The 16930-nt window shown below is 35.5% G+C and overlaps 2 protein-coding genes across 3 annotated transcripts; both read left to right on the top strand.

The window, feature by feature from the left end:
• The first annotated feature begins 1940 nt into the window (after positions 1-1940).
• LOC143444140 (uncharacterized) lies at positions 1941-7048 on the top strand. Of its 2 annotated transcripts, none has more exons than XM_076943274.1 (13): positions 1941-2278; positions 3205-3336; positions 3436-3508; positions 3618-3761; positions 3963-4069; positions 4316-4393; positions 4532-4662; positions 4951-5083; positions 5184-5407; positions 5561-5650; positions 5782-5885; positions 6021-6121; positions 6331-7048. In XM_076943274.1, the coding sequence occupies exons 1-13, from the start codon at positions 2276-2278 to the stop codon at positions 6469-6471; spliced, it is 1461 nt and encodes a 486-aa protein (XP_076799389.1). In that variant the 5' UTR covers positions 1941-2275; the 3' UTR covers positions 6472-7048. The 2 variants fall into 2 exon arrangements, with proteins under 2 accessions (XP_076799389.1, XP_076799388.1); XM_076943273.1 differs by having other exon boundaries at positions 1944-2278; positions 6018-6121; positions 6331-7046.
• Positions 7049-11909: 4861 nt separating this feature from the next.
• On the top strand, positions 11910-15293 carry LOC143472117 (glutamine amidotransferase-like class 1 domain-containing protein 3, mitochondrial). The gene is made up of 6 exons (XM_076969938.1): positions 11910-12069; positions 13260-13312; positions 13555-13722; positions 13797-13952; positions 14630-14786; positions 14947-15293. Exons 1-6 carry the CDS (start codon positions 11965-11967, stop codon positions 15070-15072), a joined length of 765 nt encoding a protein of 254 aa, XP_076826053.1. The 5' UTR covers positions 11910-11964; the 3' UTR covers positions 15073-15293.
• Positions 15294-16930: the final 1637 nt, after the last annotated feature.

The following is a 16930-nucleotide window of genomic DNA, read 5'->3' as shown; positions in this document are numbered from 1 at the left end:
CGGGTAGCAGTGGTCTAGTAGCATATATAAATGCAACATGTGGAGGTTGTGCACTTCTTTACTAGACCCCCTTTCACCTACACAATAACTTTCTTACCATATTTCTTCAAATCTAAACCGCACAAAAATTATGAAAAAATAAACATAACCTGCTCTCAACAATAAACTGCACCAAAAATATTACTGAAGTCTGAACATTAGGCCTTGATAAAAGTAGTATTTCTCTTAAGGTTGGGCTCTTGCAAGAACATGCAAGGAAGTAGGTAAAATGAATTGCGAGGAAATTTAGATTTCAAGCTGTAAGTTTTTCATAAGGCTTAAAAGTTATTTTGATAGTATTTTACCTATATTGTAAGAAATTGAAATTAATACTGTAATGTAAGCAACAGAAAGTAGATCACATGGCCGCGGACAGAGCATTAATGATGTTTATTTTTGTTTATTGAATATCGCCAACATAGTTTAAAATTTGAGCAATAGGATTTAAAATAAAAGCAAATAAAAAAATGTGTGACAATCGAACCTTGCACAAAGGTTAGCGGGACTCGAGCGATGAGGAGCGATCGCTGGGTTTAGGTCGTCCAAAAACTTTCCTCAGTCCGAGGATAAAGATTATTATTATACGCCATATACTGCCATACCACACCAAACGCACAAAAATTACACGCTTGATATACAGTAAGTTGCTAAAATTACTTCACTATCAAAACGTTAGTGTGATATTTCATTACCCGATGTTACAAACCAGCCAAGTTTTGTAGAAAACAAAACAAGACAAACGACTGAAACTAGTTTAAAAGTGAAAACACTCCTTGGTTGGCAGGGCGCAGCTTGAACGCTCCTTTAGGTCACATTAGGTAAACCCCCTAAGTAAGGTCATCTTCAAACATACAGCCATGAAGAAGCTATAGCACACTGAACACAGTATTTAATTCAAAGATATTCCATTTCACAAGAGATGAAATCCGCCAGTAACAAATTTTTGTAAAAATTCATTTTAAACATAAAATAACGAAAAGTTTCAATAAAGTTGTCATATGCATTATCTCAAATCCAAAGGAATGAACCAAGCGCAAACAATTGAACAATGTCGGGAAACATTTAAAAACTTCTGATTAGGTATGGTATCACAGCCTTTATCTTCGGACATAAGAAAGTCTTTGGAAAAAGTCCGCGAATATTTCTCAGTGCCTGAGCCGCAGTTACAGAACTTACCTTTCGTGCAAATTCCGATGAATATTCACTTTTGGTTCCAAGTCAATTGAACTCTGGTCAACTCAACCCCATTCAATTCAACCACGGAAAATTATCCTCGGTGAATTTAATATCTGTCAAATCAGTCCCTGGCAGTACAACCCTGAAGGTCTATTAAGCATTAATAAAACCTAAAAATTCTGATTTGAAAGAGAGACCTTTTGCATTTTTTTCATTGCGTGGTAGCCAAAGATTCTGCTTTAACTATGGTCTCTAAAATGGCGCCCACAACTATACAGTTATACATTAACATTCGAAAGCAGATTAGGTATGATTTTTGCCTCATTTTATTAAGTAAAATTGTATGCTGTATATCAGTGTATGTACGAATGAAGGAGTGGGATCATGTGATGGAGCAAAGTTTTGTTGACATGTGTTGTCTCTAAAAATACTTTGGTTGCTACCAGGCATACTAACATCAAATACAAGGCACAACTTGTGAAATACAAAAATTTATTTCTGTCAATGTTTCGTTAACTCATTTTGGGCGCCCTGATGAAGCAAAAATAAGCAAAAATAAAATTTCTGCATTTCACCAGTTGTCCCTTGTATTTGATGTGTTGTCTCTGTCAACAGACAAAATTTTAAAAATCACGTGATAAAACCTGCTTGGTAGCCAGCTGTGACAATTTCTTTGTTGCATCATAGGATCTGATTGTTGTAGAACAAGGGATAGAATAAATGCAAAACACTCAAATCAGCTGAGATTCTTTCAAAGGGTCATTTTTGACAACAACTTGTACATGAAGTGTAGGAAAATATTGTTTGGCACCAGAGACAACGTTGTTACTTTGGTTTTGTAGAGTTTGTCTCTGGATCCAAGTGCCGACTTCTCTTCATCTTGGAAACGAATTTGAGAAACTGGGCTTTAAAAGTAGCCTACCGGCACCGTATCTTTCCAGGTTGTTGTTTACAGCACTCTTTTGCAGCTTGACTTCAGGGAACTGGCATATAACTACAACTGGTCGAATTGCAGTGCTGACATCGATACCTATAACACAGAAACGCCTTAAAAGCAGACATGGTAAGACTTCGTATGGTATCACGCTGTATGTTCTTTTGCAAAGTAGGTTAAAAGTTAAAATGTAGTTTTATGTTGCAAGTTTGGAATTTTTTAGCAGAAAAAGTTAGACTGTAACGCCTAAAGTTTAATACTGGTACCTTACAGGTTAGCATAGCTAAGATTTTGATAAACTGTGCATTTCAGTTACCGTTGTAATGCCCTTGGATAATGTATTAACGGCACTTTCTCCTGTTCAGTGGACATGATGGACAGTTGTAAATTCAGGCAATACTATATAAAAGATGTTTGACAATTGAAACTCGCACAAAAGCTAGTTCTGTAATCCTAGCTCGACCGATAAAGAATTGTTTCCGTGTTTAAGTCATGCAAAGAATTTCTTCAGTCTGAAGATAAAGATTATCATACCAGTACCAGTTAAAACTTCAAGCAAAATAAATAGGCTGTCATGCCTTCATTTCTGTTTTAAGAAACAATGAAATTATGAAGACAATTAGCTGGGATATGTCATTTTATTTTATATTCATTGCAGCATGGTGCTGTTTCGAGTCAGTGTTGTATCATACCTAATGACCCCAGTCGTTGACTTGACTTTAGTGGATTTAAGTCACATTTTTTCATGACTTGACTTGACTCGAGTCAAATGTCCAAAATAGCTTGACTTAACATGAGCTCAACGTAACTCAACATGGTTCTAGTCATATTGTGACTGCAAAAAATTAGGTCTTTCAGTAACTACTGTAGAGCAAATATTTTTCTAAAAAAATTAAACCTATTCGAAAGAAACCATCTACCACACTTAATTGGATACAGCCATGAGGTTCTCATAGCCAATTTAATGTAGTATGATGTCTAAAAATTGTTTACATGGCTTGTGTCAGAAAATAAAGACTTGATTAAAACCTGTTTTAAATGCTTTTTGTATCCAGGTGGGAGGAACCACTGCAGAAAATGTTTTAGTGTGTCAAAAAAAGGGTCATTACATTGCAAAAAAATGGTTTTCATTTGCTGATTTGGATAACTTTGATTCAGATCATTTGATTTCAACATTGTGTTGCCAGGTTTGTCACTTTAGTTACAAGTCGGGGTAAAAAAATCTTGGTTCCTTTTTTGTAGTTTTTGTTTTATCAAGATATTTTATATTAAATCAACTTTTCTAGACCAGAGATGGCCTTCCGTTTCTTTGGACTTCATCAGATATGGAGAATACAGCTCAAGGCCCTCCTTTAATAGGTATTATTCTGATAAATCACCTGAAGTATATTTTCTTTCATTTCATATGCAAAATATTAACCAGAACATTTAGTGGTAATTAATGTACGTAAAAAAATGTTGTTTGTAGCACTTAGGCAAGCGGAAGCAGTTTTTAACTTGAGCCAGCTTATGTTTGCCTTGTATCATGGATCAGTAACTGCCTGTACCTTTTTTGATCTTCAGTACAATCGGCCACCACGAGACATTAGAAAAAATGGTTTTAACAAACTAGGTATCAATCTGAAAATGTCTGAAGATATATTGAACTTTCAAATGAAGATGTATTTAAATTAACATGTATATATTGTCTCTGGAACTACAATGCAACTTTTTTTAATATGCATTTAGTTGTGACCCTTTTCGAATGGGAAATAAAAACGTTATTTTATTGAAAATGACCTCATAATCTTTAAATAAGATTTGTCTTTATCAGATAACTGCAGCATTCAATCAGGATCAGTGTTTAGACGAGCACTTCATATTTTGTGCTGGAATATTACAGAAGCGGGTGGATTGCTGGTAATTTTCTCCATGATGAAAGTGAGTTCATTGGTTGTAAAATTAATATATTTCACTGAAGGTCTTTCATAAAACAAGGCAAGGCAAAAACAATTAGTGTCATTCTTGTAATGTTATCAAAAACTGTCAGTTGTAATGTAAATTAAGTGCGGCAATACATTTATATATACACATATATGTATATGGTTTTGGTTTTGGCAATCCGAAAGAAAAATTTACAAACATTTAAATACATTGATTGCATAATAAGCGCGTTTTGTATCTTAGAATCCAGTGCTTCCCATCATCAGGCAAAAGTGTTTGGATGCATTGACTAACGTTCTTTGTGTTGACAACATCGAAAAGGTTTGGCTAGGGATTAGGATAAAATTATATTACAATATGTGACTATAACAATACGTAATACTGTAAGTCTCCACTGATGACTGTATATGCTGACACTGCATAAAGTTTTTGATTCTGAAATGGAACAACTTTTTGCAGATAGTGCTGCGTAGACAACCATGGTTTTTGAAGAAACTGATTTCCATGGTAGAACAAGGTGATTTGCAATGTGACATGGTACCAGCCATCAGTGTTTTAGACCGTCTTGTTGTCGTAATTCTTTCTGAAAAGTAAGATTTTCTGTTAAAGGCATTTATGTTTTTATAATTCTGCATTTTCATTTTGACACTGTTTAATACTGGTGACTAGTTTTGCACGAATTTTTATTTTAAAATTCAATACTATCGCTAGTAAAACTCTTACACTGTTACCTTTGCATATGATTAAGCTTCAACATGTGTAAATGTTAAGAGTTGAGATGGCTTTAAGATATATATATTGTTTTAGGTGAGAATTATAATGGCAACCTCAAGCAGATTGTCATATGAGCTTTATAGTGTTCGTTATGGTTTTTGCAGATTAGAAAATTCTTATCAACAACTAATGGAATTGAAGTTTATTGATATGTGCTTAAATGGCTTGCAATGTGCCACTTTCACTTGCGCCAAGAAATACTTGCACTTTGTCAAGTTTCAAACAATAGCCATGCAGGTATGCTACATACCTACACTGTCATAATTTATTGAAAAATGGAAAATTTAGCATATGCATACTCCTTGTAAAGTGTTGTAATCGTATTTTGTGTGAACAGGCAATTGCATTGCTCTGTGCGGATGGGCAGTCAAAGACTTGGTCTAGTGAATTGCAAGAGCGTGTCTTCACTTATTGTTTCCGCTCGGTTTTGCTCTGGAACACTGACCAGCCCCCCACTGATCCTGTTTGGCATCAATCTGAAAGCTTTTATAGCAGCATGAGCTTTAGCAGCAGCGCCCTATTGTTTGCATTCGTTGTACTAATTCATGCAGTATTAAAATGGTAGGCTATGCCTGGGATCTTGAAGTTGTTTAAAATTAATTGTCAGGAATTTGAACGTTAATTATTTTGTACTATCATTGTAAGATGTAGTTAGAATAATTGTGATTTACTAAATTTGCGAATAACGGCACAACTTCATTTTATTGTTTTCAGGCCAAGTGTACACAGCTTTTTGAAAAGTCAAGCTATTGCTTTTAAATACCAGTTGTCAAAAATTCTCACTTTGGAAAGTCTTGAATCAATGTAAGTCATTTGATAGTTTTTTTCATTAAAAAATCAGACAATTTTATATGATTTCACAATACCTGTACGGCAAAATTATTTGTTTTATAACCTTGGCAATTCATTTTTGTACACAAATTTGATGTAATTAGGTATGAAAATGCTGATTCCAACAGTCGCATAATTATCAGCGCTGTAGAATGGCTGTGGAAAAATTTATATTCTGCAACCAAAACAACTGGCACCAAGGACCTTGGTATGGAAAATTGCCTGGATTATTTTAAAATAAACATGATATGCGATTACTTTTCAAAAACTCTTATGTTTGATTACCATCATAACATTTCTATAAATGCTGTTACAAGTATACTCTTGCTTGTTTGTTCAGAAGCTGATGATTTGTGTCCAGCTGTGCTGGATCCTCTTCCTGAATTATGTGAGAAAGTTTTGAGGTGTTGTTCCTACAGGAAATGTTCTAGAAGAGAGACAGAGGTACTCCATCTGCAATAATATATAATCAATCTCGATTGATAAGCTAAAGTAAGATAGCCAGTAAATTCCATGTCTTCTTTCAGTTCGTTAAAAATTTGAAAGTAAGATGAATGTCTGAAAAACTTGCTTTCATCATGATCATTAAAACATAAGAAAAACCTTGTGTGAAAATTTTTATCTGTTTTATAAATTTATGTTATTATTACAAGGTTAATGAATGGAAATCCTGTGAAAACTGTGGCATAACATGTTACTGCAGTGATGCCTGCCGAATTTTTCATAAGAACAATGAGCATGGTGCTGAAATTTGCCAGTTTCTTTCAATGAGGTGCAATGAAGCCATAGTTTAAAGCGGTACTTATGTAAGCATACTGTGCATTTCGTGAACTGTATTAATAGCATCATATGTATAACATCGCAAATATATTAATAACATCATCAGCAAGCTAAAGGCCTGTCAAGTAAATCTAGCTCTTTATTAGGCAGTATTCTACAACATTTTAACTAAAAACGATATTTGTATTTTTATATAGTTTTACAATATACATAAGAGGATTTCTTTTTATTTTCTTTTGCGTTAGAGTTTTGATAGCTTTGAACTTGAAGCTTTTACCTTAAAAACTGCTTTCATTTTACTCTGAAACTGTTCTTTTCACTGACCATATTACGTATTACTCTGCATATTTTTGCTACATGCATAAAATATATTTTCTATGCATGCTCTGCAATGAAATCTCACTTACATGCTTATTCTACACAATATTTCTAGATGCATTGAACTTTCACATTAAACTTCTTTCTCTCTTTTCTGATCTATTTTGCTCATTCTAACATATTTTCAACTTATTTTTTCATAAAATGCAAACTATTTTATTGAGCTTTCCGTAAATTTTTGTTGTCCTTTTCGTAATATATTGCAATAAACATTTAATACATTGTACCATGCTGGTAAAATTTAAAGTCTATACTCTATATGGCATATAGCTTGTAGGTATTACTTGAAAACAGTCTTTTGGACACGAGAACATTTTGTGAAATGTTAAATTTGTGAATATACGTTGTTTTAAAAGAGAGTACGTAAGGTAGTATTGACTACGACCTGCTTTTCAGTACATGATAAAATGAATGAAATATTTGTACTAATAAAATACCATTTATTGATAAATTTAATAATATTGGTTTATTTTAGTAACTAAAACTGAAGCAAAATTTTAAAAACTGCAGTTAGTTTCTCATTCTGCTGTGTATGAACGAACATATGCTCTGGCAAAAAACATGATTTGCAATACCCAAAATCAATAATAACGTAAAAGCTGAGCTAGATTTTGAAAACAAATGCGCAAACTCAAATACTAACAATGTTTGAGCTTTCTCCATAAATCAACAAAACATAAATTGTAAAGGAAATTTTAAAGGCTTTGTTGAAAAAATGGCCATATGCAAGATAAAGCTGAATTAAAGGTGCATTTTACTGTGTAATTTTATATTAGACCACAGGCCCCTAAAAGCTGTCAATTAAATTAACAAAATTTTTGAAAAAGAAAATTTTTATTATCCGTATAGGCCTATTGTATAATGGACGTGTAGCTTGATTTTGGACGTTTTAGTTCATTTGACATTCGTGACAAACATTTTATAAATCAACATTGACATAGCGTGTCTACAATTATGGTGTAGAGACTGTAGAGTTTGACTCAAAAAACGTTCATTTGGCCAAATGTTAAAGAAAGTAAAATTTGGCATAGTTTATTAAATTTTGAAGTAAAGTAGGTTTGTATGATCGTTCAGCAAAGTAGTCCAGGCCAGAATTAACCCCAGAAGTTTGCGAAGCAATGATTCAACACAAAAGACATGTTGGTTTTTTGAACCGTAATCGTAATCTATTGACAGTTGGACACTCAACAATCCGAGATCGTATCCAGAGTTCAGCCGAGATTTGTTGGAAAAAGATTGTGACCGATTAAAGAAGTTACACGTGACGCAAAACAATAATATAGATCTAATGAGCAATTATATTACAATGTTATTAGTGTTCTATTTCGTGTTTTAACAACAAGCGTCGTGCTATATTTCGGCCGTGTTTTGTATACACGACACATTCTCTATTACTTCCGAGTTACGTCATTAGTTACAACAGCGCTCAATGTGCTACTTCTCCATGTTCAGTCTCAATCACTGCTTCGTTAACTTCTTTACACAATCAAACGTAAAATAGCTAACTGGAAGTGTTTGTTTGTATACGAATTTGCTTCATTTATTAAGACTAGGACAGTTTATGAAAGACACTAATCAAGCTTTTAACAGACATGATTTTACTCAACCATACCATGTAGAATTGTAGACCATAGGTTAAAACATGTACAAAAATAAGTATAGTAAGTCTTATGATTTTCGCAGTTAATATGAAATTTTAAGCGTCATTTTAAAGACTTTTAGCCAGTTTCTTTAATATTTTTTGCTCACTTAATAATAATTAGGTTACCTACGATCCAAAGAATAACGCTAGGTCGCTAGCCGGTTCGTGCGAACCGGTTCTTGGAATTTTAATGAAATGCGCTAACCGGCTGTTAACAAGCGTACGTTTAGAACTATATTTCACTTCGAGCACTGTATTCCCGCGGCTAATAAATACGCTATTAATAGCCCTAAAAATTATAAAAACATAACAACTTACAAGCACGCATGTTTACTACGCATTGTACAGTGACAATACAGTAGAACTCGCATATATCTCATATGAAACCAATCCATTTCTCATTGTAAAGAAATCGATTGTTGACAGTGCAGTTGCTATTGTCACAGAAAAAAGTGTGCGTTATTCTTCACACTCGATTCGATCTCTCACTTTGTGATATGCAGGTATTGCGTATACTGTACTGTATTGCAATAGATTATCTTCATGTTGCACGATCACTAACCATAATAATAGTAGTACATTCTGCTCACTGTTAACAATATAATGGTTCATTAATCATTTTTAGACAAAGTTAAGAAAATAATTAAAATGAGTAATTTCACTTGCTAGACTCTTGCTTGTGGCAACCCAAACATCAATCTTTGGTCTATATGTATATCGGCTCCTGCTGAATATGACATACTAGTAAGAAGACCGGATGTTCAAACGTTTGAATCCCACAAATTGACAAATGGGCCTGCAGCCTAAATACTGCAAGTCAGGAAAGGCTGTTGAAGTGTATCATAATTCATAACACAATACTTTAATTAAGCTTAAACAAACTTATAATGGAGATAACCTATAATAAAAGATCAAATAAAAAACATATAACAAAACACTTGCAACTTCAAAAGAACAAGGTTGGGCCCACTGCAACCAGACAAACCTACACATTTAAGGTCGAAAACCACAAAAGTAACAAGGTGCGTTCCACGCTCTAAGTGCAATCAATGTGCCCGAGGTCCACCACCAAGACACTATAAATTTTACACAAATACAATTGCATAAAATTCACTACAGCTGTATACCACATTCTTACGACTACTAAATAATAACCCAATAAAATGAAAACATGAGAAAACCAAATCCGTTACTAAGGCTGCGTTCACATAAGGGAATGACAACTAGGTTCTGTACCTGGTGGTAGCTCCGCCCGCGTTCACACTAAGCGGGTTTCGCGACCAGGAATCGCGTTTTTCGCATGTGTGAACTGTGAACGATTAAAAGTAAGGTTTCGTTCCAGGTTTTCCAACTAGTAAAATCACAGGAATGAAGCCTGGAACCTGGTTTAGGAAGTCGTCTCGGGCAGTACGGTTTGTATCCTATTTACAGACGAGTACTCGGGTAAGGTAAAGCTGCAGTATTAAGTATTCCAAAGAAAGAAGTTTTGTGGGTGTAAAATTGTGTATTCTGATGAGTTTAGCTAGTTTTTATAGAAGAACCAGTATTTTCGGGTATAACTTAGACCTAATTATCTATGTCAGTACGAAGAATGTACCGGTAGGCGGTAGGCTTACTGCAAAAAATCATATTCAAAAGCTTAACCAGCTAGCCTAGATCTATGTGTATGTATGTAAGTATGCAACAGAGGAATAGCTTGCCTACCTCATTCAATCACGTACTTATTGTGTTATAAAAAACATAGGCTACAGGTACAACATCCAATATAGCATTGCAATAAAAAAGATAATGTGATAAGCCTATTGTATAACACTGTAATAACTTTGCTTGCCACAGATTGGTAAAATTTAAATAAATTCTGAGCACGTTTGAAGCCCTGAGAGCCTCAAACGTGCAATGTATGAATTGTAGTGGTGCGACAACGATGGAAAATTAACTCGGCCATCAAACCCAAAGTGTGTTTATATTAATACTAAACGAAAGTGAAGTAAACCACAAAACACACAATTTATGAATATTTACACCAAAAACAATAAATTCAGGGAAACGTGGAGGAAAAGATTAGCAGTCGTTATTGTGTAATCGTTGTAACCGTTGTATTGTTGGATGGTAAAAATAAAACCCCACCAAAAGAAACACCATCCTAGGAATCAATATCCCGTTTCTGATCCCAATCCCAGTTGTTGCAATCCAGCGTTTAAAACTCTATCAACATGATTGATAAAGTATAAGAATTCCACTTTGCGGCAAATGGAATAATAAAATTTTACACCCAGTCGTAAACAATACCTTCACAAAAGCAGTAAAAGCAACCTGATGTGATGGAATTTTTAAAACTAACTGGTTATTTCGTAGCGGACACTTCTGGTGTGACAAGTCACCCAGTGCATCACTTGACCAGTACTACGTCATCGGAAGATTTTCGGACAACGGCATATCAAAGATGGCAAAGTCTTATGCTGCAGACAAAATCAAGGAAATAACGCAGCAGTTACCCAGCTCGCAAGATCTGGAAACCATGTTCAAAGAAAAAGGTCATTCCCCAGCATGACGAGTTGTGAGAACGCCATGGGAGTGTAGACGACGTGACGTCCAATTTCTCCAATTCCAGCAACTACAATCTACACGAACATGTGTTACAACCTAAGGTAACAACTGAAGAAGTCACGCGTTACCCTATTGTCCAATCAGATTCCATGACCGAACTTTTTCAGCAAGTCAGCTATATGGACATGGTAGCGAATGTATACAGAGAACGGGGTGTCGCAAAGAGGAAGGGGAGAGAGGTGATAACGCAGAGGGCAACGCGAGGAGAAAGCAGAGGAACTTTTTATGACTGACTTACAGTTTATGAGTGAGCATTGTTTGTACGATCGAACCATTAAGTGTGATTATTATTACTAACTTTGCGGAGTTGATTATGTGAGAATTGAAAAATACAACTTGTACATATGTTGCTGGTCCTGTTTTTTTTTTGTTCCAAAAGTCAGTAGATTTGTGTAAACGAAAGAAACATTATAACCCATTGGCAAACTAAGGTTGTTCCTAAGCTGGCTCAATTTGCGCTAATTAGCCATTGACGAGGCAATCAACCAATCAATTATGACATTGGCATCAATCAACAACCAACCAAATAACATTCGTCACACTGGTTTCATTTTTATTTAGGCTACTGTTGGCGGACAACCTTATAGTTTACGGCCGACGTTAGCAAGATGTGCGATAAATGTCTAAACACAAGCAAGAATTAGTTAGTTTTTTTTTTACTGATTAACATCCTAGTTAGAATCTTTTTGAGTTCACCAACCTAGACCAATTCCTCCACCTCTGATCATGATCTGATCTCTCTCTATCTCGGCAAATCATTCGATGTCGATGAGGAAACGCTTCAACGGGCTGCTCCAAAACAAGCAAAACTATTTGCAGTTGCATTGCATGCAAACCACGTTTGCGTTGTGAATTCGGAAAGGTTTTAGTCGTTTGTGATATGTTGAGAAACGCAAGAAAATTATTTCATTTAAAACGATCGCTTGTTCAGCAGACATCAGGAATACACACGGGATCAACAATTATGAGCCCCAAGATTGCTCTGGTACGGTTGGCCCATACCTCATATGTTTTTAATTAATACGGTAACTTAGAACTGTCACCTTACTAAAAACTGAAAGTGGGCCAGAATGGTAGCTTACCGCTAAACTATTTGAAAGAAATTTAATAAAAATTGGTACCATACTGTTACAATGCACATAGTAATGTGCGGGAAGCAGATTGCGTACATGCTGCCTGCTGCCATGAGAGAAAAACGTGCACGCTATTAGTATTCCCAGGCTTATACAAACTACAATTTCTAATATGTACGTTGGCCTATTAAATTTCTATCTAAACTTTTTTTACAGAAAAAATAAATTATGCTAGTTTTTTAGGGTCTAGTATAAAAGTGCACAACCACAGGATGCCTTTATATACTTGGCCCCAGCTACTCAAATTGTGACATCATCTGGTTGTGTACTTGTATACTAGACCCGTTTCTTCTTTGCAAAAGTTTTAAAAGTTCACATTGTTCACTGCTTTGTTATCTTTGATTCGTTTATAACCTTTTATCGCCTAAAACTTTTCACTTAATTCCTCAAATGTTTTTTGTAACTTGTAAAACCATTTCATGTTGTCATGTTCATGTTACCTAAATTTAATATGTTTAGTATTTATGAGTACGGTACACAGAAATAGCAAATAAATTTCATTATAAAACATAAAACTAAACTAAATAGCTAAAGCTACATTGCTTTAGAAAAGTTTGTGGTGTTTCTATTTTGATAAGTTAATAGCTAATAACCAATCTGTCAATGACATTTCATACCATGTACTGAAAAGCAGCCAACGATACCCTGCCAGTAAACACCGGCAACCTTTTAATCATCAGTGGCACCAATGGCACAAAAAGACTGGCTGGTGATGCAATTAATTTCAGAAATCGTCTACTCAGTTGCTATCAGATTTCTTCCTTGACCCAAGCGTTAGTATTACGTGCACACATGTTTACTCATACTCAATTTTTAGTATCTGTCATGAATAAGTATCTGCAGACTAAATAAAACTTTGCATACATGCCAATAACAAAAGCTGAGCTCTTGTGGTGTATTTAATATAGCCTATTTATTAAAAAAGTTATATGCCAGAAGAGCAGCCTTTGTTATTAAGATTATGCCTGGTGGCAATTGTAGTATTTTTATCGTAGCTATATATTATTGCCTGGTATGTAATTTTTTCTAATATGTTTTGCAGGTTCTTTCAGGATGTGGAGTCTATGATGGATCAGAAGTCCATGAAGCTTCTGCGTAAGCAAATTATTTCAAGCACTTGGTTTTCACAAATTTAGAAAATAGCTCTTGGAACGTCAGTATTTTTTTCCAAAACAATGTGTGTCATAAGATACCTTATTCTATATTTAATGATTCATTTATGTCATTGTGATATACTCTTATTCTTTTGCCAATTACCATCTGGCTGAAAGTTTGTAGAGTCTACAAAGTTTTAACTATCGGTCCTCAAAGTAGTTGCTCATCTTGTTTACATTTAGATGTTTGGTTCATTTGAGCAGAGCAGGTGTTAGCGTTTCAATGTTTGCACCTGACATACCACAAATGCATGTCATTGACCATATAAAAGGTGAAGAAATGCAACCAGCTAGAAATGTTCTCACAGAATCTGCTCGAATCGCAAGAGGAAACATCAAACCTTTATCAGAGTAAAATGTTTTTCACATAATTTTTACAGAAAGTACCTTTTTGTTATTTTTGGTAACGTTGTTTAAAATTTCAGTTTACAATCTGCGGACTTTGATGGTGTTGTTTTTCCTGGTGGCTTTGGTGCTGCCAAAAATCTGTGCTCGTGGGCTGTTGATGGTCCGTCATGTACAGTAAATCAAAATGTTGAACGAGTGTTAAAAGCATTTCAAGGGGACAGTAAACCAATAGGGTGAGTCATTTTGTAGCATTGCAGGTTTAATATTTTTTTGCAAGGAAGATATCAAGTACATACTTATACTTGGTGAAGGTGTATACTATATATTGATATGCCAATATAACAGGAACAATAAATTTAAGATAGCTCATGAAATACAGTATACCACAAGTGGCAAAATTTATCTTTTATATGCGAACTCCATTATATTCAAAATGAAACTTAGGCCCTCTTGTTTCGTTTATTGTGTATCACAATGCGGAGATAATTTCATTAATGCTGTCAGACAAAATCACAGTTTAGTTTTAGTTATGTATACACTATTGGAAGGTACTTAAAAGAGAGATTAGGTAGCCAATGGTTGAAAGTCTAGTGCGTTGGTTCAGAAAACCTTCCATAAGTTCCATTGTCATTTCAGTGTCAAAGTTTACTTTCACCTCATGATCATGCTTCCCAAAAGTGTTTTTTCAAAACGACAGTGTTTTGGTTAGCTTTTTTCATGTATGTCATGTTTATGTAGACCCTTTTTTTCTATTATAATAGTAACAGCTATAGGTGTGTTTTGAACATCTGTATTGTAATCCCTATATTTACTTAACACACCAATTATGCCAAATAAAACGTATCACAAAAATTACATGATACTATAGTGTTCATGTGTACAGTATGGTCATTTATTTGAATGTGTTTAGGTTGACTTGCATCGCTCCCGTACTTGCAGCAAAGTGTTTGCCTGGTGTTGAGGTTACTGTCGGTCATAGTGAAGAAGAGGATGGAAAGTGGCCGTATGCTGGAACTGCCGGCGGAATAGAGCAATGTGGAGCCAAGCACATTGCAAAAGATGTAACAATATCCTTTTTGTAACAATAACTTATGGTATGTATAAGAAGCACATCTTTTTGTGTGGTAAAATTGGGATAATGCTTAACTTTTTATTTATTAAGCGGTAGTTGTGGACGTACTGTATCTTGCTCTGTTATTTACTTGACTTGCTGTTCTGCGTTATTACGAAGCCCATGTAGATCTGAAAACAAAAGTGGTAACTACTCCCGCATTCATGTGTGACACTGACTTGCACAAGATATTTGATGGTATTGGGATTATGGTGGATAACCTGCTGAAGTTGATGAAATAAGAAAAGGGATATCCTGCCTTTAGTTAAAAGCCACTGCTTTGTAATCATGTTTCACACCATCTTGCTTTGAATTGTGAAAACTTAGTTACCTGAAACATATTAGTGCTATGTTCGGTTCCATATTACAATACAACTATTTAAGCATGTGAAAGAGCATCGAATTTTCTAACTGGTACAAGTTTTTGGCTTCCAATCTATTTATTACAGCTACCATCCCAACTGTGACTTAATGAATGAAAGACATAAGAGGTTCTCTCAGCTGTTATGTAATTGCAGGGAAAGGCCATAACTTTGAAAGCGTGTCAAAGGATGTATATATAATGAGCATACAGTAGTTCATAATAACTCCTGAGTTACCTTTGGGATTTAACTACAGTATAAATGAACTAATTTTTGCAATTGTTTTGCAAACCATAATAGTACCTGGTCTATGACAGGCTTACACCGTAACTCTAACAGATGTTCAAAAAGTATGCCCCTTCAGCCTTTAAAAGGTACTGTTTTCTATGCGTAACCAATGCGTTGTCAAAATGTGTAGGTTCTCTATTTACCCTGATTTCGCGATTTGTGAAATTTCACCCCTGTTGCATAATATAATTGATCTCAGCAGACAAAGGTTAAGTATGATCAACTTGGCTGCCCGAGGTAGATCTTGTTACAACGAGATCACCTCTGAATAACGTCCCTGTTCTACCGTCCTCAAGAGCTTTGCAACATCATGTGACTTAACCGCCTATCTTTAACTGCGGGCTGCGTGACCTACTTGCAGTGAAATCGTCACTCTGGAAAATATGAACGCTCCTTGAGACAACCTCAGATGGTCACCTATTGTTTAACTCGTGCAAATTTCTGTGTGCCTTTTTGCGCTAACATTACCGAAATAAGTTAAGTGCATATCATCGCTTAGGCTTGGAGACACATTGGCTCAACGTTGTAAAATCTTGCATTCTTTTTGGCAACAATTTGGTGAATAATACTGAGATTTGAGAATAATACTGAGACAACGCCTCAGCTGATAATTTAAAGAATTTCCAAGCTGGGCATGTAACTTCACCGAAAAATATTGGTGTCAAGTTAAATAAAATCAAATCTTAACAGAATAATCAACATAAATACAGTATATAATTCGAAGACGTAGCCTACTAAAAATAGATATTTCCCGAGCTGTACTGATTTTGCATTATGAGTACAAGTAGCATTGTTTATGAAAACATTTGAGTACAAAATGCAAATTCGTAATTCTGGCACCAACTACCAGATTGCCTCAGCAGAGGTGCTCGAGAACTGGTATTTTAGTACTGTATATAAATTACGGAACAAAATTTTGAATTTCTAGTGAACACTACCCGCTTTCGATCGAGTGTTATTATTGTTATATAGTACGTACTTCCTCGATTATCCGGTCAAGTTGGGCCAATATTTTCAAAAATCTGACCGGATAAGCAAAAAAACGGATAATTGAATTTGTATTTTTACCGAGCACGCACGCAAATCGCCGCCATGGGCCTGACACCCGCTATGGGACGATCAGAAGATCAGATCGATCAGAAGGACGCGGGCGACCCGCGACGCGCGCAAGACGAATTCTATATGCCACAATTCCGGAGCGCTCCAAAAGCGACCGGATTCGGCGATGGGCTCATCCCGCTTCACTCGCCGTTACTGAGGGAATTCTCGTTAGTTTCTTTTCCTCCGCTTAGTAATATGCTTAAATTCAGCGGGTAGTCTCGTCCGACCTCAGGCCGAAATGTAAGAGACGTCACACGTGCCGAGGATCGACGACGTTCGCGGCGACTTGGCGAAACGAGGACACCTCTTCGAGGTCGATCCGCCGCCGCCGCGCTCTCCGATCGCGTGC

The sequence above is a fragment of the Clavelina lepadiformis genome, chromosome 1 (genome assembly GCF_947623445.1).
Source record: "Clavelina lepadiformis chromosome 1, kaClaLepa1.1, whole genome shotgun sequence".
Lineage (NCBI taxonomy): Eukaryota > Metazoa > Chordata > Ascidiacea > Aplousobranchia > Clavelinidae > Clavelina > Clavelina lepadiformis.
Note: the sequence above shows the minus strand (reverse complement) of the source record. Positions and strands in the feature narration are given on the sequence as shown.